Source organism: Camelina sativa, chromosome 14 (genome assembly GCF_030686135.1).
Source record: "Camelina sativa cultivar CO46 ecotype springtype chromosome 14, ASM3068613v1".
NCBI lineage: Eukaryota > Viridiplantae > Streptophyta > Magnoliopsida > Brassicales > Brassicaceae > Camelina > Camelina sativa.
This window is the reverse complement of record NC_141893.1, coordinates 23,286,704-23,311,398: the sequence shown is the minus strand read 5'-3', so window position 1 is coordinate 23,311,398 and position 24,695 is coordinate 23,286,704. Positions and strand designations below refer to the sequence as shown.

At 38.4% G+C, this 24,695-nt stretch overlaps 1 protein-coding gene across 1 annotated transcript; it reads right to left on the bottom strand.

Annotated features, from left to right (window-relative positions):
• Nucleotides 1–2,593: 2,593 nt before the first annotated feature.
• On the bottom strand, nt 2,594–6,876 carry LOC147928544 (uncharacterized). The gene is made up of 3 exons (XM_087486189.1): nt 5,767–6,876; nt 5,415–5,625; nt 2,594–4,707 (listed from the first exon to the last, which is right to left on the bottom strand). The coding sequence occupies exons 1-3, from the start codon at nt 6,874–6,876 to the stop codon at nt 2,594–2,596; spliced, it is 3,435 nt and encodes a 1,144-aa protein (XP_087342315.1).
• Nucleotides 6,877–24,695: the final 17,819 nt, after the last annotated feature.

Genomic DNA, 24,695 nt, shown 5'->3' with positions numbered 1-24,695 from the left:
ACAACTTCGTTACTGTTTCTAGGGTCAGAATGTATGACAATCCAATGGATTTGACTAATTGTAAGTGTTTGGGATGAATTTGGAGTGTTTAACGACACTTAAACCCGTTTTATCCTAAAACAGGTTTAAACCGAGAAAACAGGCTAAAACCGAGAGAACACATTGATTCGAAGCAGTAAACAGCTTTATTACTGTTTCTAGGGTCAGAATATGTAACAATCCAATTCTTTTAACTAATTATAAAAGTTTGGGTTGAATTTGGAGTGTTTAGACACCACTTTTACCCATTTTGTCCCGAAAGAGGCTAAAACCGAGAAAACATTGATTCGAAGCAGTAAACAGCTTTGTTACTGTTTCTAGGGTCAGAATCTGTGACAATCCAATGAATTTGACTAATTATAAGAGTTCGGGATGAATTTAGAGTGTTTAGACAACAATTAAACCAGTTTTATCCCAAAACAGCCTTAAATTGAGAAAACATGCTAAAACCAAGAGAAAACATTGATTCGAAGCAGTAAACAGCTATCTTACTCTTTCTAGGGTCAAAATATGTAACAATCCAATTCTTTTAACTAATTATAAAAGTTCGGGTTGAATTTGGAGTGTTTAGACACGACTTTTACCCATTTTGTCCCGAAAGAGGCTAAAACTAATTATAAAAGTTCGGGTCAGAATGTTTGACAATACAATGCATTTGACTAATTGTAAGTGTTCGGGATGAATTTGGAGTGTTTAGACAACACTTAAACCCGTTTAATCCCAAAACAGGCTTAAACCGAGAAAACAGGCTAAAACCGAGAGAAAACATTGATTCGAAGCAGTAAACAACTTTGTTACTGTTTCTAGGGTCAGAATGTATGACAATCCAATGGATTTGACTAATTGTAAGTGTTTGGGATGAATTTGGAGTGTTTAAACAACACTTAAACCCGTTTTATCCTAAAACAGGCTTAAACCGAGAAAACAGGCTAAAACCGAGAGAACACATTGATTCGAAGCAGTAAACAGCTTTGTTACTGTTTCTAGGGTCAGAATGTTTGACAATACAATGCATTTGACTAATTGTAAGTGTTCGGGATGAATTTGGAGTGTTTTGACAACACTTAAACCTGTTTAATCCCAAAACAGGCTTAAACCAAGAAAACAGGCTAAAACCGAGAGAAAACATTGATTCGAAACAGTAAACAGCTTTGTTACTGTTTCTAGGGTCATAATGTATGACAATCCAATGGATTTGACTAATTGTAAGAGTTCGGAATGAATTTGGAGTGTTTAAACAACACTTAAACCCGTTTTATCCTAAAACAGGCTTAAACCGAGAAAACAGGCTAAAACCGAGAGAACACATTGATTCGAAGCAGTAAACAGCTTTGTTACTGTTTCTAGGGTCAGAATGTATGACAATCCAATGGATTTGACTAATTGTAAGTGTTCGGGATGAATTTGGAGTGTTTAAACAACACTTAAACCCGTTTTATCCTAAAACAGGCTTAAACCAAGAAAACAGGCTAAAACCGAGAGAACACATTGATTCGAAGCAGTAAACAGCTTTGTTACTGTTTCTAGGGTCAGAATGTATGATAGTACAATGCATTTGACTAATTGTAAGTGTTCGGGATGAATTTGGAGTGTTTAGACAACACTTAAACCCGTTTAATCCCAAAACAGGCTTAAACCGAGAAAACAGGCTAAAACCGAGGGAACACATTGATTCGAAGCAGTAAACAGCTATGCTACTGTTTCTAGGGTCAGAATGTTTGGCAATACAATGCATTTGACTAATTGTAAGTGTTCGGGATGAATTTGGAGTGTTTAGACAACACTTAAACCTGTTTAATCCCAAAACAGGCTTAAACCGAGAAAACAGGCTAAAACCGAGAGAAAACATTGATTCGAAGCAGTAAACAGCTTTATTACTGTTTCTAGGGTCATAATGTATGACAATCCAATGGATTTGACTAATTGTAAGAGTTCGGAATGAATTTGGTGTTGAATTTAGTAGTTAGTAAGCGATTAAGTGTGTAGAGTAGAGAAACAAGAGAATCGTTGGTGAGAAGAGTATTAGAAGGAGTATATTCCTTAAGTGTATCATTACAAGGTGGCTGGAGGCCTATTTAAAGGAAACACAAGTAGGGCTACTCCCTTGGCCGAGACATACAAGTTGGATAGTGACATAAAGTGAGAGTCCCACAAATCCCTATGGTGAAAGCGACATGTTTGGTTCCCCAAACATGTGACTATCTTCTTCTCTCCTCTCTAACGGCTAACTTATGCTTCTCGAGCCTTCTAATGGGCTTTAGGCTTCCTCTGTACTCCATGTAACATGAATACTCGGCCCCTTCACCTAACTTGTACGGACGGCCCGAGTTCTTCACTCGTACGGACGGTTGTACGGACGGCCCGAGTTCTTCACGTGTACGGATGGTTGTACGGTTATACCTCTCAATACTCCCCCTCAAGCTTAGCCGGATGAAGTGGCTAAGCTTGGAACCCGTGAAGGATCACCTCGTTAAAAAACCTTAGCATAGAAAACCACATGGGACAAAACTATGCCAAGGAAAAGAGTGTGATCTCCACGAGTTAGGTGAGTGGCCTATGGTCGTGTAGGGTCTTTGAGACCCAACTTCTGATGAATGTACTCATAAACTTGGGGACTCGCAGCCTTAGTGAAGATGTCCGCTAACTGATCTTTACTTGATGTGTGGCACGGAAGAATCACGCCCTCTTCAATCTTTTCTCGAACCTTATGGCAGTCCACCTCAATGTGCTTAGTGCGTTCATGAAAAACAGAGTTTGTGGCTATGTGAATCGCGGCTTCGTTGTCACAATGCATCATGATAGGCTGGTCAGATTCGAAGCCGAGGTCCTTGAGAAGAGCTTTGAGCCAAGTGAGTTCATTAGTGAGTTTTTTCATGGCTCTATATTCCGACTCCGCGCTTGAACATGAGACCACTTTTTGCTTTTTAGACTTCCAAGTCACTAGATTGCCTCCAATGAACGTACAATACCCGGTTGTCGATCTCCGGTCCATTGTATCACCCGCGTAGTCCGCATCGCAATATCCTACTATCTCCGTGTTGTTGTTCTTCCCCATCCAAATACCTTGGCCAGGACTCCCTTTGATATAGCAAAGAATCCGTTCCACCGTGTTCCAGTCGAAGTTCGTCGGTGCTTGCATATGTTGGCTGACTTGGTTCACCACATAGCACAAATCCGGTCGTGTGATTGTAAGATAGATTAGTTTTCCTACCAACCGACGATATCGCCCCACATCTTGATACGGTTCAGCAAGCTTATTCACCGGAGTATTGGGCGCCTGCTTCATCACCCCCTTTCGCTTGACCTGGTAGCTTTCTTCAAGCGGAGTGGGCACCGGTTTGGCCCCAAGTTTACCTGTCTCATGTAAGAGGTCAAGTGCATACTTCCGTTGGGATAGGAACAAACCCTCCGGAGAACGAGAAATCTCGATCCCAAGGAAGTATTTCAGCTCACCAAGATCCTTAATGTCAAAAATAGAGTTAAGAAGAGCTTTGGTGGCGAGAATACCGTCCTTATCGTCGCCGGTGAGAATGATGTCATCAACATACACAAGAACGACAACTTGACCACTGGTGGTGCGAAGGGTGAAGAGTGTATGATCCTGTTCAGACCTCTCGAAGCCATTGGTGCGAAGTGTGGAGCTAAGCTTATGATACCACGCCCGTGGCGATTGCTTCAAACCATAAATTGCCTTACGCAGGCGTAGGACCTTACCCGGAGCCACAAGATCTTCTAGATCGGGAGGAGGATGCATGTAGACCTCTTCATCGAGCTCCCCCTGAAGGAAGGCATTCTTGACGTCCATTTGCCAGAGATCCCAGGAGAGATTGGTGGCGAGCGAGAGAACAACACGGACAGTGTGAAGTTTAGCGACCGGGGCAAAGGTGTCCGTATAGTCCAAACCGTAGGTTTGTGTGAAGCCACGAGCAACGAGTCGAGCCTTGTACCGTTCGACATCGCCAGTACTCAAATACTTGATGGTAAAGACCCATTTGGAGCTCACGGCCCTCTTCCCTTGTGGAAGATCAGCCTCGTCCCACGTACGGTTACGAACCATGGCACCCGTCTCGTCAGTAATGGCATCTAACCACTCCATATGTTCCTTTGCTTCCTCATATGTCTGAGGGATGACGTGAGCATCAAGTTTTCCAAGGAAGGCCGCATGGTCAGGTGGCACAAGGGCAAGCGAACATACAGCCTGGATAGGATGCGCCACAGCTTGATTGTTGTAGTAGACCCGTTTGTCTTTCCATGTTGACGGATGAGATCTGATACATCCACTACGTCGAGGTAGGTGTGGAGATGGACTCAAATCTTGGGATGTATCTCCTTCGTTTTGGCCAGTAGGGTTGTCAGTGTGTAAGACCGGTTCAGTGGCCGTGTCCGATTGTGGTGAGACTTCTGGTTCATCAGAGTAAGCCGTTGGCTGTATAGGGGCCTCATCTCCAGCAGTTTGATGTTGTGCGGTAGTGGGCATTGTATTGGTCCGAACATCATCATTAGGGCGTTTTGGTGCCTGCGTAATGCCTAAATGATCGAGAAGAAACCGTAAGTTGGCCGACCGGTCGGAAGCGGAGTGAGACAAGTCTTTTAGGCTCTCCCAGTCCTTCTTATCGTAGTAACCTTGGTGTTCAACGAACTTCACATCGCGGGAGACTAGGGTCCGGCCTGTTTTGTATCATAACACTTGTATCCTTTTTGTCCAGTTGAGTAGCCAATGAACATGCACTTGGTGCTTTTGGGGTCGAGTTTGCTTCGTTGTTCACCTGGTACCAATACAAAGCACATACACCCAAACACACGTAAGTGACTTAACGGAGGTTTTGCTTTATTGAGTACCTCATATGGCGAGACATCTTGTAGGACTTTTGTTGGCGTCCGGTTGATCAAGTAACAAGCCATCATAACCGCATCTCCCCAAAACCTCTTGGGCACATTGGTGTGAAACATCATGGACCGAGCGACCTCCATGAGATGTCGGTTCTTCCTTTCAGCCACACCGTTTTGTTGAGGCGTATAGGGGCAACTTGTTTGTTGTAATATGCCATGTTTAGAGAGATGTTCCCTTAACTTGTGACTTGTATACTCTCCTCCATTATCCGATCTTAGTACCTTTATTTTAGCATTGAAATGATTAGTGACATAATTCTGAAAGTTGACAAATGCATCATACACTCTATCTTTGGAAGGAAGCAAGGTAAGCCAAGTGTATTTAGATTTTTCATCAATAAAGGTCACAAAATACTTGTTATTGTCCCTAGATAGACATGGAGAGGTCCAAACATCAGAATGCACTAAATCAAAGCAATGATCATAAATAGTAGTGGATTTAGGGAAAATAGATTTGCAATGTTTTCCAAGAATACAAGACTCACAACTAGAGTTATCAAAGTAAACATTAGGCATCATTAGTTCAAAAGCACGAGAGTGAGGGTGGCCCAATCTAGCATGCCACACCTCACTCGAGATAGTATTTAGATTCGATACAAAAGAGAAACACTTAGAAGAACTTGGTGAAGTATTCTCTAGGACATAGAGATCTCCTCTAGCATCCCCTTCTCTAAGGATCTTTCCAGTCTCAATATCCTGAAAATGTACACTATTAGGCCCAAAAATGGTGTAACAATTTAGATCAGCAGTAGCTTTCTTAACCGATAGAAGATTAGAGGTAAATGTAGGCATAAAGAAAGCTTTTGAATTTTTATCAAATAGTTTCAAGTCTCCTACTCCTTTAACCGGTATACTATCTCCATTAGCTATAATAACATTGCCTATTGCTGGTTTTATGTTGTGGATAAGGCTAGGGTTACTTATCATATGGTGAGAAGCACCCGAGTCAACAACTAGAGATTTACTAGGTTTTGAGGCAAAGAAGGTGATACCGGAGTCCTTAAGCGCAGCAATGGACTTAATGAGAGCCTCAAGGTCTGATTTCCTCACAAGGTCTCCAAATGAGGCGGCCATGGCCGTTGACGTCATACCGCCTTGGTTAGCTGCACCCGATCCTTGGCCGCTTGACCCTTCTTGCGAGATATTGGCTTTGAACTTGGCCGGCTTGAGATGAGGGTGAAGAATCCAGCACTTGTCCTTCACATGACCTCTCTTTTTACAGTGATCACATACCATCACCCTACGGTCGTCATGTTTGTAAATCCCCTTGTTCGCGGTAGCTAGTTCTTCCTTTCCACAAAAGAGACCAAGAGATCCTTGTTCCTTTTGTACTTGAGAACAAACATCCTCAAGAGTAGGCAGCTTGTCTCCACGGAGGATATGTTTGATTAGATCATTAAACGCCGGGTTAAGGGTGAGTAAGAGGCCAAAGACCTTGTCTTGCTCCTTTCTTTCATTGAGGATGGCTGGATCGATTGTACTTGGTCGAAGCATCTCAAGCTCGGCCCATAGAGACCTAAACTTCCCAAAATGCTTCGTGAACTCCAGGTCTTCTTGATGGAGACCGTTGATCGCCTTCTTGACTTCAAACACACGAGTCAAGTTGGTCACGTTTCCATATACATTCGCTAGCGTTTCCCATAACTCTTTAGCCGTCTCGCAGTACGAGTAGGCCTCGAGAATTGGAGCGTCTAGCGAGTTTTGGAGAATGGCAAGCACGGTCTGATCTTCTTGGAACCACTTGACTTCCTTCTCGAGATCAGCCTCCTTGTCTTCTTCTTTTTCTTCTTTGTCGTCTTCCTTGGTAGCTTTCTTGGGGAGTTGGTCCGTTTCGACGTGGATCCAAAGTCCCCGGCCACTAAGCGCGGTCTTTGTGGTTCTCTTCCACAACAAATAGTTGGCCCCCTTTAAGACCACCGGAGTGACAATAGGCTTGGTAGTGTCCATGAGCAAGTTTTGCGAGAGGTAAGTGAGAAAGAGCTAAGAAATGAACCAGAGAATTGAGAAAAAGCGAGTATAGAACCAGAGAATGGCGAGAAAAGATTGAAGAGAATGGAGTGTAGGAAAGAATAAGAGTTGGTTTATAGGGTCACAGATGGAAAGACTGCTCTGATACCATGTTGAATTTAGTAGTTAGTAAGCGATTAAGTGTGTAGAGTAGAGAAACAAGAGAATCGTTGGTGAGAAGAGTATTAGAAGGAGTATATTCCTTAAGTGTATCATTACAAGGTGGCTGGAGGCCTATTTAAAGGAAACACAAGTAGGGCTACTCCCTTGGCCGAGACATACAAGTTGGATAGTGACATAAAGTGAGAGTCCCACAAATCCCTATGGTGAAAGCGACATGTTTGGTTCCCCAAACATGTGACTATCTTCTTCTCTCCTCTCTAACGGCTAACTTATGCTTCTCGAGCCTTCTAATGGGCTTTAGGCTTCCTCTCTACTCCATGTAACATGAATACTCGGCCCCTTCACCTAACTTGTACGGACGGCCCGAGTTCTTCACTCGTACGGACGGTTGTACGGACGGCCCGAGTTCTTCACTCGTACGGACGGTTGTACGGACGGCCCGAGTTCTTCACGTGTACGGATGGTTGTACGGTCATACCTCTCAATATTTGGAGTGTTTAAACAACACTTAAACCCGTTTTATCCTAAAACAAGCTTAAACTGAGAAAACAAGCTAAAACCGAGAGAACACATTGATTCGAAGCAGTAAACAGCTTTGTTACTGTTTCTAGGGTCAGAATGTTTGATAATACAATGCATTTGACTAATTGTAAGTGTTCGGGATGAATTTGGAGTGTTTAGACAACACGTAAACCCGTTTAATCCCAAAACAGGCTTAAACCGAGAAAAGAGGCTAAAACCGAGGGAACACATTGATTCGAAGCAGTAAACAGCTATGTTACTGTTTCTAGGGTCAGAATGTTTGATAATACAATGCATTTGACTAATTGTAAGTGTTCAGGATGAATTTGGAGTGTTTAGACAACACGTAAACCCGTTTTATCGTAAAACAGGCTTAAACCGAGAAAACAGGCTAAAACCGAGAGAACACATTGATTCGAAGCAGTAAACAGCTTTGTTACTGTTTCTAGGGTCAGAATGTATGACAATCCAATGGATTTGACTAATTGTAAGAGTTCAGAATGAACTTGGAGTGTTTAAACAACACTTAAACCCGTTTTATCCTAAAACAGGCTTAAACCAAGAAAACAGGCTAAAACCGAGGGAACACATTGATTCGAAGCAGTAAACAGCTATGCTACTGTTTCTAGGGTCAGAATGTTTGACAATACAATGCATTTGACTAATTGTAAGTGTTCGGGATGAATTTGGAGTGTTTAGACAACACTTAAACCCGTTTAATCCCAAAACAGGCTTAAACCGAGAAAACAGGCTAAAACCGAGAGAAAACATTGATTCGAAGCAGTAAACAGCTTTGTTCCTGTTTCTAGGGTCAGAATGTATGACAATCCAATGGATTTGACTAATTGTAAGAGTTCGGAATGAATTTGGAGTGTTTAGACAACACTTAAACCCGTTTTATCCTAAAACAAGCTTAAACCGAGAAAACAAGCTAAAACCGAGAGAACACATTGATTCGAAGCAGTAAACAGCTTTGTTACTGTTTCTAGTGTCAGAATGTTTGATAATACAATGCATTTGACTAATTGTAAGTGTTCAGGATGAATTTGGAGTGTTTAGACAACACGTAAACCCGTTTAATCCCAAAACAGGCTTAAACCGAGAAAAGAGGCTAAAACCGAGGGAACACATTGATTCGAAGCAGTAAACAGCTATGTTACTGTTTCTAGGGTCAGAATGTTTGACAATACAATGCATTTGACTAATTGTAAGTGTTCAGGATGAATTTGGAGTGTTTAGACAGCACTTAAACCCGTTTAATCCCAAAACAGGCTTAAACCGATAAAACAGGCTAAAACCGAGAGAAAACATTGATTCGAAGCAGTAAACAGCTTTGTTACTGTTTCTAGGGTCAGAATGTATGACAATCCAATGGATTTGACTAATTGTAAGAGTTCAGAATGAATTTGGAGTGTTTAAACAACACTTAAACCCGTTTTATCCTAAAACAGGCTTAAACCGAGAAAACAGGCTAAAACCGAGAGAACACATTGATTCGAAGCAGTAAACAGCTTTGTTACTGTTTCTAGGGTCAGAATGTTTGACAATACAATGCATTTGACTAATTGTAAGTGTTCGGCATGAATTTGGAGTGTTTAGACAACACTTAAACCCGTTTAATCCCAAAACAGGCTTAAACCGAAAAAACAGGCTAAAACCGAGAGAAAACATTGATTCGAAGCAGTAAACAGCTTTGTTACTGTTTCTAGGGTCAGAATGTATGAAAATCCAATGGATTTGACTAATTGTAAGAGTTCGGAATGAATTTGGAGTGTTTAAACAACACTTAAACCCGTTTTATCCTAAAACTGGCTTAAACCGAGAAAACAGGCTAAAACCGAGAGAAAACATTGATTCGAAGCAGTAAACAGCTTTGTTACTGTTTCTAGGGTCAGAATGTATGACAATCCAATGGATTTGACTAATTGTAAGAGTTCGGAATGAATTTGGAGTGTTTAGACAACACTTAAACCCGTTTTATCCTAAAACAAGCTTAAACCGAGAAAACAAGCTAAAACCGAGAGAACACATTGATTCGAAGCAGTAAACAGCTTTGTTACTGTTTCTAGTGTCAGAATGTTTGATAATACAATGCATTTGACTAATTGTAAGTGTTCAGGATGAATTTGGAGTGTTTAGACAACACGTAAACCCGTTTAATCCAAAAACAGGCTTAAACTGAGAAAAGAGGCTAAAACCGAGGGAACACATTGATTCGAAGCAGTAAACAGCTATGTTACTGTTTCTAGGGTCAGAATGTTTGACAATACAATGCATTTGACTAATTGTAAGTGTTCGGGATGAATTTGGAGTGTTTAGACAACACGTAAACCCGTTGAATCCCAAATCAGGCTTAAACCGAGAAAAGAGGCTAAAACCGAGGGAACACATTGATTCGAAGCAGTAAACAGCTATGTTACTGTTTCTAGGGTCAGAATGTTTGACAATACAATGCATTTGACTAATTGTAAGTGTTCAGGATGAATTTGGAGTGTTTAGACAGCACTTAAACCCGTTTAATCCCAAAACAGGCTTAAACCGATAAAACAGGCTAAAACCGAGAGAAAACATTGATTCGAAGCAGTAAACAGCTTTGTTACTGTTTCTAGGGTCAGAATGTATGACAATCCAATGGATTTGACTAATTGTAAGAGTTCGGAATGAATTTGGAGTGTTTAAACAACACTTAAACCCGTTTAATCCCAAAACAGGCTTAAACCGAGAAAACATGCTAAAACCGAGAGAAAACATTGATTCGAAACAGTAAACAGCTTTGTTACTATTTCTAGGGTCAGAATGTATGACAATCCAATGGATTTGACTAATTGTAAGAGTTCGGAATGAATTTGGAGTGTTTAAACAACACTTAAACCCGTTTTATCCTAAAACAGGCTTAAACCGAGAAAACAGGCTAAAACCGAGAGAACACATTGATTCGAAGCAGTAAACAGCTTTGTTACTGTTTCTAGGGTCAGAATGTATGATAATACAATGCATTTGACTAATTGTAAGTGTTCGGGATGAATTTGGAGTGTTTAGACAACACTTAAACCCGTTTAATCCCAAAACAGGCTTAAACCGATAAAACAGGCTAAAACCGAGAGAAAACATTGATTCGAAGCAGTAAACAGCTTTGTTACTGTTTCTAGGGTCAGAATGTATGACAATCCAATGGATTTGACTAATTGTAAGAGTTCGGAATGAATTTGGAGTGTTTAAACAACACTTAAACCCGTTTAATCCCAAAACAGGCTTAAACCGAGAAAACATGCTAAAACCGAGAGAAAACATTGATTCGAAACAGTAAACAGCTTTGTTACTGTTTCTAGGGTCAGAATGTATGACAATCCAATGGATTTGACTAATTGTAAGAGTTCGGAATGAATTTGGAGTGTTTAAACAACACTTAAACCCGTTTTATCCTAAAACAGGCTTAAACCGAGAAAACAGGCTAAAACTGAGAGAACACATTGATTCGAAGCAGTAAACAGCTTTGTTACTGTTTCTAGGGTCAGAATGTATGATAATACAATGCATTTGACTAATTGTAAGTGTTCGGGATGAATTTGGAGTGTTTAGACAACACTTAAACCCGTTTAATCCCAAAACAGGCTTAAACCGAGAAAACATGCTAAAACCGAGAGAAAACATTGATTCGAAACAGTAAACAGCTTTGTTACTATTTCTAGGGTCAGAATGTATGACAATCCAATGCATTTGACTAATTGTAAGAGTTCGGAATGAATTTGGAGTGTTTAAACAACACTTAAACCCGTTTTATCCTAAAACAGGCTTAAACCGAGAAAACAGGCTAAAACCGAGAGAACACATTGATTCGAAGCAGTAAACAGCTTTGTTACTGTTTCTAGCGTCAGAATGTTTGATAATACAATGCATTTGACTAATTGTAAGAGTTCGTAATGAATTTGGAGTGTTTAGACAACACTTAAACCCGTTTAATCCCAAAACAGGCTTAAACCGAGAAAACAGGCTAAAACCGAGGGAACACATTGATTCGAAGCAGTAAACAGCTATGCTACTGTTTCTAGGGTCAGAATGTTTGACAATACAATGTATTTGACTAATTGTAAGTGTTCGGGATGAATTTGGAGTGTTTAGACAACACTTAAACCCGTTTTATTCTAAAACAGGCTTAAACCGAGAAAACAGGCTAAAACCGAGAGAACACATTGATTCGAAGCAGTAAACAGCTTTGTTACTGTTTCTAGGGTCAGAATGTTTGATAATACAATGCATTTGACTAATTGTAAGTGTTCGGGATGAATTTGGAGTGTTTAGACAACACTTAAACCCGTTTAATCCCAAAACAGGCTTAAACCAAAAAAACAGGCTAAAACCGAGGGAACATTGATTCGAAGCAGTAAACAGCTATGTTACTCTTCCTAGGGTCAAAATATGTAACAATCCAATTCTTTTAACTAATTATAAAAGTTCGGGTTGAATTTGGAGTGTTTAGACACCACTTTTACCCATTTTGTCCCGAAACAGGCTAAAACCGAGAAAACATTGATTCGAAGCAGTAAACAGCTTTGTTACTGTTTCTAGGGTCAGAATGTGTGACAATCCAATGGATTTGACTAATTGTAAGAGTTCGGAATGAATTTGGAGTGTTTAAACAACACTTAAACCCGTTTAATCCCAAAACAGGCTTAAACCGAGAAAACAGGCTAAAACCGAGAGAAAACATTGATTCGAAGCAGTAAACAGCGTTGTTACTGTTTCTAGAGTCAGAATGTTTGATAATACAATGCATTTGACTAATTGTAAGTGTTCGGGATGAATTTGGAGTGTTTAGACAACACTTAAACCCGTTTAATCCCAAAATAGGCTTAAACCGAGAAAAGAGGCTAAAACCGAGGGAACACATTGATTCGAAGCAGTAAACAGCTATGTTACTGTTTCTAGGGTCAGAATGTTTGACAATACAATGCATTTGACTAACTGTAAGTGTTCAGGATGAATTTGGAGTGTTTAGACAGCACTTAAACCCGTTTAATCCCAAAACAGGCTTAAACCGATAAAACAGGCTAAAACCGAGAGAAAACATTGATTCGAAGCAGTAAACCGCTTTGTTACTGTTTCTAGGGTCAGAATGTATGACAATCCAATGGATTTGACTAATTGTAAGAGTTCGGAATGAATTTGGAGTGTTTAGACAACAATTAAACCAGTTTTATCCCAAAACAACCTTAAATTGAGAAAACAGGCTAAAACCAAGAGAAAACATTGATTCGAAGCAGTAAACAGCTATGTTACTCTTTCTTGGGTCAAAATATGTAACAATCCAATTCTTTTTACTAATTATAAAAGTTCGGGTTGAATTTGGAGTGTTTAGACACCACTTTTACCCATTTTGTCCCGAAAGAGGCTAAAACCGAAAAAACATTGGTTCGAAGCAGTAAACAGCTATGTTACTCTTTATAGGGTCAAAATATGTAACAATCAAATACATTTGACTAATTATAAGAGTTCGAGTTGAATTTGGAGTGTTTAGACACCACTTTTATCTATTTTGTCCCGAAACAGGCTAAAACCAAGAAAACATTGATTCGAAGCAGTAAACAGTTTTGTTACTGTTTCTTGGGTCAGAATGTTTGAAAATACAATGCATTTGACTAATTGTATGAGTTCGGGATGAATTTGGAATGTTTAGACAACACTTAAACCCGTTTTATCCTAAAACAGGCTTAAACCAAAAAAACAGGCTAAAACCGAGAGAACACATTGATTCGAAGCAGTAAACAGCTTTGTTACTGTTTCTAGCGTCAGAATGTTTGATAATACAATGCATTTGACTAATTGTAAGAGTTCGTAATGAATTTGGAGTGTTTAGACAACACTTAAACCCGTTTAATCCCAAAACAGGCTTAAACCGAGAAAACAGGCTAAAACTGAGGGAACACATTGATTCGAAGCAGTAAACAGCTATGCTACTATTTCTAGGGTCAGAATGTTTGACAATACAATACATTTGACTAATTGTAAGTGTTCGGGATGAATTTGGAGTGTTTAGACAACACTTAAACCCGTTTAATCCCAAAACAGGCTTAAACCCAGAAAACAGGCTAAAACCGAGAGAAAACATTGATTCGAAGCAGTAAGAAGCTTTGTTACTGTTTCTAGGGTCAGAATGTATGAAAATCCAATGGATTTGACTAATTGTAAGAGTTCGGAATGAATTTGGAGTGTTTAAACAACACTTAAACCCGTTTTATCCTAAAACAGGCTTAAACCAAGAAAACAGGCTAAAACCGAGAGAACACATTGATTCGAAGCAGTAAACAGCTATGTTACTGTTTCTAGGGTCAGAATGTTTGACAATACAATGCATTTGACTAATTGTAAGTGTTCAGGATGAATTTGGAGTGTTTAGACAACACTTAAACCCGTTTAATCCCAAAACAGGCTTAAACCGAGAAAACCGGCTAAAACCGAGAGAAAACATTGATTCGAAGCAGTAAACAGCTTTGTTACTGTTTCTAGGGTCAGAATGTATGACAATCCAATGGATTTGACTAATTGTAAGAGTTTGGAATGAATATGGAGTGTTTAAACAACACTTAAACCCGTTTTATCCTAAAACAGGCTTAAACCGAGAAAACAGGCTAAAACCGAGAGAACACATTGATTCGAAGCAGTAAACAGCTTTGTTACTGTTTCTAGGGTCAGAATGTTTGATAATACAATGCATTTGACGAATTGTAAGTGTTCGGGATGAATTTGGAGTGTTTAGACAACACTTAAACCCGTTTAATCCCAAAACAGGCTTAAACCGAGAAAACAGGCTAAAACCGAGGGAACACATTGATTCCAAGCAGTAAACAGCTATGCTACTGTTTCTAGGGTCAGAATGTTTGACAATACAATGCATTTGACTAATTGTAAGTGTTCGGGATGAATTTGGAGTGTTTAGACAACACTTAAACCCGTTTAATCCCAAAACAGGCTTAAACCGAGAAAACAGGCTAAAACCGAGAGAAAACATTGATTCGAAGAAGTAAACAGCTTTGTTACTGTTTCTAGGGTCAGAATGTATGACAATCCAATGGATTTGACTAATTGTAAGAGTTCGGAATGAATTTGGAGTGTTTAAACAACACTTAAACCCGTTTAATCCCAAAACAGGCTTAAACCGAGAAAACAGGCTAAAACCGAGAGAAAACATTGATTCGAAGTAGTAAACAGCTTTGTTACTGTTTCTACGGTCAGAATCTGTGACAATCCAATGAATTTGACTAATTATAAGAGTTCGGAATGAATTTAGAGTGTTTAGACAACAATTAAACCAGTTTTATCCCAAAACAACCTTAAATTGAGAAAACAGGCTAAAACCAAGAGAAAACATTGATTCGAAGCAGTAAACAGCTATGTTACTCTTCCTAGGGTCAAAATATGTAACAATCCAATTCTTTTAACTAATTATAAAAGTTCGGGTTGAATTTGGAGTGTTTAGACACCACTTTTACCCATTTTGTCCCGAAACAGGCTAAAACCGAGAAAACATTGATTCGAAGCAGTAAACAGCTTTGTTACTGTTTCTAGGGTCAGAATGTGTGACAATCCAATGGATTTGACTAATTGTAAGAGTTCGGAATGAATTTGGAGTGTTTAAACAACACTTAAACCCCTTTAATCCCAAAACAGGCTTAAACAGAGAAAACAGGCTAAAACCGAGAGAAAACATTGATTCGAAGCAGTAAACAGCGTTGTTACTGTTTCTAGAGTCAGAATGTTTGATAATACAATGCATTTGACTAATTGTAAGTGTTCGGGATGAATTTGGAGTGTTTAGACAACACTTAAACCCGTTTAATCCCAAAACAGGCTTAAACCGAGAAAAGAGGCTAAAACCGAGGGAACACATTGATTCGAAGCAGTAAACAGCTATGTTACTGTTTCTAGGGTCAGAATGTTTGACAATACAATGCATTTGACTAACTGTAAGTGTTCAGGATGAATTTGGAGTGTTTAGACAGCACTTAAACCCGTTTAATCCCAAAACAGGCTTAAACCGATAAAACAGGCTTAAACCGATAAAACAGGCTAAACCGAGAGAAAACATTGATTCGAAGCAGTAAACCGCTTTGTTACTGTTTCTAGGGTCAGAATGTATGACAATCCAATGGATTTGACTAATTGTAAGAGTTCGGAATGAATTTGGAGTGTTTAGACAACAATTAAACCAGTTTTATCCCAAAACAACCTTAAATTGAGAAAACAGGCTAAAACCAAGAGAAAACATTGATTCGAAGCAGTAAACAGCTATGTTACTCTTTCTAGGGTCAAAATATGTAACAATCCAATTCTTTTTACTAATTATAAAAGTTCGGGTTGAATTTGGAGTGTTTAGACACCACTTTTACCCATTTTGTCCCGAAAGAGGCTAAAACCGAAAAAACATTGGTTCGAAGTAGTAAACAGCTATGTTACTCTTTATAGGGTCAAAATATGTAACAATCAAATACATTTGACTAATTATAAGAGTTCGAGTTGAATTTGGAGTGTTTAGACACCACTTTTATCTATTTTGTCCCGAAACAGGCTAAAACCAAGAAAACAATGATTCGAAGCAGTAAACAGTTTTGTTACTGTTTCTTGGGTCAGAATGTTTAAAAATACAATGCATTTGACTAATTGTATGAGTTCGGGATGAATTTGGAGTGTTTAGACAACACTTAAACCCGTTTTATCCTAAAACAGGCTTAAACCGAGAAAACAGGCTAAAACCGAGAGAACACATTGATTCGAAGCAGTAAACAGCTTTGTTACTGTTTCTAGCGTCAGAATGTTTGATAATACAATGCATTTGACTAATTGTAAGAGTTCGTAATGAATTTGGAGTGTTTAGACAACACTTAAACCCGTTTAATCCCAAAACAGGCTTAAACCGAGAAAACAGGCTAAAACCGAGGGAACACATTGATTCGAAGCAGTAAACAGCTATGCTACTATTTCTAGGGTCAGAATGTTTGACAATACAATGCATTTGACTAATTGTAAGTGTTCGGGATGAATTTGGAGTGTTTAGACAACACTTAAACCCGTTTAATCCCAGAACAGGCTTAAACCGAGAAAACAGGCTAAAACCGAGAGAAAACATTGATTCGAAGCAGTAAACAGCTTTGTTACTGTTTCTAGGGTCAGAATGTATGAAAATCCAATGGATTTGACTAGTTGTAAGAGTTCGGAATGAATTTGGAGTGTTTAAACAACACTTAAACCCGTTTTATCCTAAAACAGGCTTAAACCAAGAAAACAGGCTAAAACCGAGAGAACACATTGATTCGAAGCAGTAAACAGCTATGTTACTGTTTCTAGGGTCAGAATGTTTGACAATACAATGCATTTGACTAATTGTAAGTGTTCAGGATGAATTTGGAGTGTTTAGACAACACTTAAACCCGTTTAATCCCAAAACAGGCTTAAACCGAGAAAACCGGCTAAAACCAAGAGAAAACATTGATTCGAAGCAGTAAACAGCTTTGTTACTGTTTCTAGGGTCAGAATGTATGACAATCCAATGGATTTGACTAATTGTAAGAGTTTGGAATGAATATGGAGTGTTTAAACAACACTTAAACCCGTTTTATCCTAAAACAGGCTTAAACCGAGAAAACAGGCTAAAACCGAGAGAACACATTGATTCGAAGCAGTAAACAGCTTTGTTACTGTTTCTAGGGTCAGAATGTTTGATAATACAATGCATTTGACTAATTGTAAGTGTTCGGGATGAATTTGGGGTGTTTAGACAACACTTAAACCCGTTTAATCCCAAAACAGGCTTAAACCGAGAAAACAGGCTAAAACCGAGGGAACACATTGATTCCAAGCAGTAAACAGCTATGCTACTGTTTCTAGGGTCAGAATGCTTAACAATACAATGCATTTGACTAATTGTAAGTGTTCGGGATGAATTTGGAGTGTTTCGACAACCCTTAAACCCGTTTAATCCCAAAACAGGCTTAAACCGAGAAAACAGGCTAAAACCGAGGGAACACATTGATTCGAAGCAGTAAACAGCTATGCTACTGTTTCTAGGGTCAGAATGTTTGACAATACAATGCATTTGACTAATTGTATGAGTTCGGGATGAATTTGGAGTGTTTAGACAACACTTAAACCCGTTTTATCCCAAAACAGGCATAACCCGAGAAAACAGGCTAAAACCGAGAGAACACATTGATTCGAAGCAGTAAACAGCTTTGTTACTGTTTCTAGCGTCAGAATGTTTGATAATACAATGCATTTGACTAATTGTAAGAGTTCGTAATGAATTTGGAGTGTTTAGACAACACTTAAACCCGTTTAATCCCAAAACAGGCTTAAACCGAGAAAACAGGCTAAAACCGAGAGAAAACATTGATTCGAAGTAGTAAACAGCTTTGTTACTGTTTCTACGGTCAGAATCTGTGACAATCCAATGAATTTGACTAATTATAAGAGTTCGGAATGAATTTAGAGTGTTTAGACAACAATTAAACCAGTTTTATCCCAAAACAACCTTAAATTGAGAAAACAGGCTAAAACCAAGAGAAAACATTGATTCGAAGCAGTAAACAGCTTTGTTACTGTTTCTAGGGTCAGAATGTATGAAAATCCAATGGATTTGACTAATTGTAAGAGTTCGGAATGAATTTGGAGTGTTTAAACAACACTTAAACCCGTTTTATCCTAAAACAGGCTTAAACCAAGAAAACAGGCTAAAACCGAGAGAACACATTGATTCGAAGCAGTAAACAGCTATGTTACTGTTTCTAGGGTCAGAATGTTTGACAATACAATGCATTTGACTAATTGTAAGTGTTCAGGATGAATTTGGAGTGTTTAGACAACACTTAAACCCGTTTAATCCCAAAACAGGCTTAAACCGAGAAAACCGGCTAAAACCAAGAGAAAACATTGATTCGAAGCAGTAAACAGCTTTGTTACTGTTTCTAGGGTCAGAATGTATGACAATCCAATGGATTTGACTAATTGTAAGAGTTTGGAATGAATATGGAGTGTTTAAACAACACTTAAACCCGTTTTATCCTAAAACAGGCTTAAACCGAGAAAACAGGCTAAAACCGAGAGAACACATTGATTCGAAGCAGTAAACAGCTTTGTTACTGTTTCTAGGGTCAGAATGTTTGACAATACAATGCATTTGACTAATTGTAAGTGTTCGGGATGAATTTGGAGTGTTTAGACAACACTTAAACCCGTTTAATCCCAAAACAGGCTTAAACCGAGAAAACAGGCTAAAACCGAGGGAACACATTGATTCCAAGCAGTAAACAGCTATGCTACTGTTTCTAGGGTCAGAATGTTTAACAATACAATGCATTTGACTAATTGTAAGTGTTCGGGATGAATTTGGAGTGTTTCGACAACCCTTAAACCCGTTTAATCCCAAAACAGGCTTAAACCGAGAAAACAGGCTAAAACCGAGGGAACACATTGATTCGAAGCAGTAAACAGCTATGCTACTGTTTCTAGGGTCAGAATGTTTGACAATACAATGCATTTGACTAATTGTAAGTGTTCGGGATGAATTTGGAGTGTTTAGACAACACTTAAACCCGTTTAATCCCAAAACAGGCTTAAACCGAGAAAACAGGCTAAAACCGAGAGAAAACATTGATTCGAAGAAGTAAACAGCTTTGTTACTGTTTCTAGGGTCAGAATGTATGACAATCCAATGGATTTGACTAATTGTAAGAGTTCGGAATGAATTTGGAGTGTTTAAACAACACTTAAACCCGTTTAATCCCAAAACAGGCTTAAACTGAGAAAACAGGCTAAAACCGAGAGAAAACATTGATTCGAAGTAGTAAACAGCTTTGTTACTGTTTCTACGGTCAGAATCTGTGACAATCCAATGAATTTGACTAATTATAAGAGTTCGGAATGAATTTAGAGTGTTTAGACAACAATTAAACCAGTTTTATCCCAAAACAACCTTAAATTGAGAAAACAGGCTAAAACCAAGAGAAAACATTGATTCGAAGCAGTAAACAGCTTTGTTACTGTTTCTAGGGTCAGAATGTATGAAAATCCAATGGATTTGACTAATTGTAAGAGTTCGGAATGAATTTGGAGTGTTTAAACAACACTTAAACCCGTTTTACCCTAAAACAGGCTTAAACCAAGAAAACAGGCTAAAACCGAGAGAACACATTGATTCGAAGCAGTAAACAGCTATGTTACTGTTTCTAGGGTCAGAATGTTTGACAATACAATGCATTTGACTAATTGTAAGTGTTCAGGATGAATTTGGAGTGTTTAGACAACACTTAAACCCGTTTAATCCCAAAACAGGCTTAAACCGAGAAAACTGGCTAAAACCAAGAGAAAACATTGATTCGAAGCAGTAAACAGCTTTGTTACTGTTTCTAGGGTCAGAATGTATGACAATCCAATGGATTTGACTAATTGTAAGAGTTTGGAATGAATATGGAGTGTTTAAACAACACTTAAACCCGTTTTATCCTAAAACAGGCTTAAACCGAGAAAACAGGCTAAAACCGAGAGAACACATTGATTCGAAGCAGTAAACAGCTTTGTTACTGTTTCTAGCGTCAGAATGTTTGATAATACAATGCATTTGACTAATTGTAAGAGTTCGTAATGAATTTGGAGTGTTTAGACAACACTTAAACCCGTTTAATCCCAAAACAGGCTTAAACCGAGAAAACAGGCTAAAACCGAGGGAACACATTGATTCGAAGCAGTAAACAGCTATGCTACTATTTCTAGGGTCAGAATGTTTGACAATACAATGCATTTGACTAATTGTAAGTGTTCGGGATGAATTTGGAGTGTTTAGACAACACTTAAACCCGTTTAATCCCAAAACAGGCTTAAACCGAGAAAACAGGCTAAAACCGAGAGAAAACATTGATTCGAAGCAGTAAACAGCTTTGTTACTGTTTCTAGGGTCAGAATGTATGAAAATCCAATGGATTTGACTAATTGTAAGAGTTCGGAATGAATTTGGAGTGTTTAAACAACACTTAAACCCGTTTTATCCTAAAACAGGCTTAAACCAAGAAAACAGGCTAAAACCGAGAGAACACATTGATTCGAAGCAGTAAACAGCTATGTTACTGTTTCTAGGGTCAGAATGTTTGACAATACAATGCATTTGACTAATTGTAAGTGTTCAGGATGAATTTGGAGTGTTTAGACAACACTTAAACCCGTTTAATCCCAAAACAGGCTTAAACCGAGAAAACCGGCTAAAACCAAGAGAAAACATTGATTCGAAGCAGTAAACAGCTTTGTTACTGTTTCTAGGGTCAGAATGTATGACAATCCAATGGATTTGACTAATTGTAAGAGTTTGGAATGAATATGGAGTGTTTAAACAACACTTAAACCCGTTTTATCCTAAAACAGGCTTAAACCGAGAAAACAGGCTAAAACCGAGAGAACACATTGATTCGAAGCAGTAAACAGCTTTGTTACTGTTTCTAGGGTCAGAATGTTTGATAATACAATGCATTTGACTAATTGTAAGTGTTCGGGATGAATTTGGAGTGTTTAGACAACACTTAAACCCGTTTAATCCCAAAACAGGCTTAAACCAAGAAAACAGGCTAAAACCGAGGGAACACATTGATTCCAAGCAGTAAACAGCTATGCTACTGTTTCTAGGGTCAGAATGTTTAACAATACAATGCATTTGACTAATTGTAAGTGTTCGGGATGAATTTGGAGTGTTTCGACAACCCTTAAACCCGTTTAATCCCAAAACAGGCTTAAACCGAGAAAACAGGCTAAAACCGAGGGAACACATTGATTCGAAGCAGTAAACAGCTATGCTACTGTTTCTAGGGTCAGAATGTTTGACAATACAATGCATTTGACTAATTGTAAGTGTTCGGGATGAATTTGGAGTGTTTAGACAACACTTAAACCCGTTTAATCCCAAAACAGGCTTAAACCGAGAAAACAGGCTAAAACCGAGAGAAAACATTGATTCGAAGAAGTAAACAGCTTTGTTACTGTTTCTAGGGTCAGAATGTATGACAATCCAATGGATTTGACTAACTGTAAGAGTTCGGAATGAATTTGGAGTGTTTAAACAACACTTAAACCCGTTTAATCCCAAAACAGGCTTAAACTGAGAAAACAGGCTAAAACCGAGAGAAAACATTGATTCGAAGTAGTAAACAGCTTTGTTACTGTTTCTACGGTCAGAATCTGTGACAATCCAATGAATTTGACTAATTATAAGAGTTCGGAATGAATTTAGAGTGTTTAGACAACAATTAAACCAGTTTTATCCCAAAACAACCTTAAATTGAGAAAACAGGCTAAAACCAAGAGAAAACATTGATTCGAAGCAGTAAACAGCTTTGTTACTGTTTCTAGGGTCAGAATGTATGAAAATCCAATGGATTTGACTAATTGTAAGAGTTCGGAATGAATTTGGAGTGTTTAAACAACACTTAAACCCGTTTTATCCTAAAACAGGCTTAAACCAAGAAAACAGGCTAAAACCGAGAGAACACATTGATTCGAAGCAGTAAACAGCTATGTTACTGTTTCTAGGGTCAGAATGTTTGACAATACAATGCATTTGACTAATTGTAAGTGTTCAGGATGAATTTGGAGTGTTTAGACAACACTTAAACCCGTTTAATCCCAAAACAGGCTTAAACCGAGAAAACCGGCTAAAACCAAGAGAAAACATTGATTCGAAGCAGTAAACAGCTTTGTTACTGTTTCTAGGGTCAGAATGTATGACAATCCAATGGATTTGACTAATTGTAAGAGTTTGGAATGAATATGGAGTGTTTAAACAACACTTAAACCCGTTTTATCCTAAAACAGGCTTAAACCGAGAAAACAGGCTAAAACTGAGAGAACACATTGATTCGAAGCAGTAAACAGCTTTGTTACTGTTTCTAGGGTCAGAATGTTTGATAATACAATGCATTTGACTAATTGTCAGTGTTCGGGATGAATTTGGAGTGTTTAGACAACACTTAAACCCGTTTAATCCCAAAACAGGCTTAAACCGAGAAAACAGGCTAAAACCGAGGGAACACATTGATTCCAAGCAGTAAACAGCTATGCTACTGTTTCTAGGGTCAGAATGTTTAACAATACAATGCATTTGACTAATTGTAAGTGTTCGGGATGAATTTGGAGTGTTTCGACAACCCTTAAACCCGTTTAATCCCAAAACAGGCTTAAACCGAGAAAAAAGGCTAAAACCGAGGGAACACATTGATTCGAAGCAGTAAACAGCTATGCTACTGTTTCTAGGGTCAGAATGTTTGACAATACAATGCATTTGACTAATTGTAAGTGTTCGGGATGAATTTGGAGTGTTTAGACAACACTTAAACCCGTTTAATCCCAAAACAGGCTTAAACCGAGAAAACAGGCTAAAACCGAGAGAAAACATTGATTCGAAGAAGTAAACAGCTTTGTTACTGTTTCTAGGGTCAGAATGTATGACAATCCAATGGATTTGACTAATTGTAAGAGTTCGGAATGAATTTGGAGTGTTTAAACAACACTTAAACCCGTTTAATCCCAAAACAGGCTTAAACTGAGAAAACAGGCTAAAACCGAGAGAAAACATTGATTCGAAGTAGTAAACAGCTTTGTTACTGTTTCTACGGTCAGAATCTGTGACAATCCAATGAATTTGACTAATTATAAGAGTTCGGAATGAATTTAGAGTGTTTAGACAACAATTAAACCAGTTTTATCCCAAAACAGGCTTAAACCGATAAAACAAGCTAAAACCGAGAGAAAAAATTGATTCGAAGCAGTAAACAGCTTTGTTACTGTTTCTAGGGTCAGAATGTATGACAATCCAATGGATTTGACTAATTGTAAGAGTTCGGAATGAATTTGGAGTGTTTAGACAACAATTAAACTAGTTTTATCCCAAAACAACCTTAAATTGAGAAAACAGGCTAAAACCAAGAGAAAACATTGATTCGAAGCAGTAAACAGCTATGTTACTCTTTCTAGGGTCAAAATATGTAACAATCCAATTCTTTTAACTAATTATAAAAGTTCGGGTTGAATTTGGAGTGTTTAGACACCACTTTTACCCATTTTGTCCCGAAAGAGGCTAAAACAGAAAAAACATTGGTTCGAAGCAGTAAACAGCTATGTTACTCTTTATAGGGTCAAAATATGTAACAATCAAATACATTTGACTAATTATAAGAGTCCGAGTTGAATTTGGAGTGTTTAGACACCACTTTTATCTATTTTGTCCCGAAACAGGCTAAAACCAAGAAAACATTGATTCGAAGCAGTAAACAGGTTTGTTACTGTTTCTTGGGTCAGAATGTTTGAAAATACAATGCATTTGACTAATTGTATGAGTTCGGGATGAATTTGGAGTGTTTAGACAACACTTAAACCCGTTTTATCCTAAAACAGGCTTAAACCGAGAAAACAGGCTAAAACCGAGAGAACACATTGATTCGAAGCAGTAAACAGCTTTGTTACTGTTTCTAGGGTCAGAATGTTTGATAATACAATGCATTTGACTAATTGTCAGTGTTCGGGATGAATTTGGAGTGTTTAGACAACACTTAAACCCGTTTAATCCCAAAACAGGCTTAAACCGAGAAAACAGGCTAAAACCGAGGGAACACATTGATTCGAAGCAGTAAACAGCTATGCTACTGTTTCTAGGGTCAGAATGTTTGACAATAAAAAGCATTTGACTAATTGTAAGTGTTCGGGATGAATTTGGAGTGTTTCGACAACACTTAAACCCGTTTAATCCCAAAACAGGCATAAACCGAGAAAACAGGCTAAAACCGAGAGAAAACATTGATTCGAAGCAGTAAACAGCTATGCTACTGTTTCTAGGGTGAGAATGTTTGACAATACAATGCATTTGACTAATTGTAAGTGTTCGGGATGAATTTGGAGTGTTTAGACAACACTTAAACCCGTTTAATCCCAAAACAGGCTTAAACCGAGAAAACAGGCTAAAACCGAGAGAAAACATTGATTCGAAGCAGTAAACAGCTTTGTTACTGTTTCTAGGGTCAGAATATATGACAATCCAATGGATTTGACTAATTGTAAGAGTTCCGAATGAATTTGGAGTGTTTAAACAACAC

What these genes read in the sequence shown, in the direction of transcription:
- LOC147928544 (XM_087486189.1), bottom strand. Translation starts at nt 6,876, where the DNA reads ATGGACACTACCAAGCCTATTGTCACTCCGGTGGTCTTAAAGGGGGCC. An exon ending in ATAGTATACCGGTTAAAGGA is followed by an intron (nt 5,626 to 5,766) that starts GTAGGAGACTTG and finishes GTACATTTTCAG; the next exon opens with GATATTGAGACTGGAAAGAT. An exon ending in TTACTTTGATAACTCTAGTT is followed by an intron (nt 4,708 to 5,414) that starts GTGAGTCTTGTA and finishes GATACAAAACAG; the next exon opens with GCCGGACCCTAGTCTCCCGC.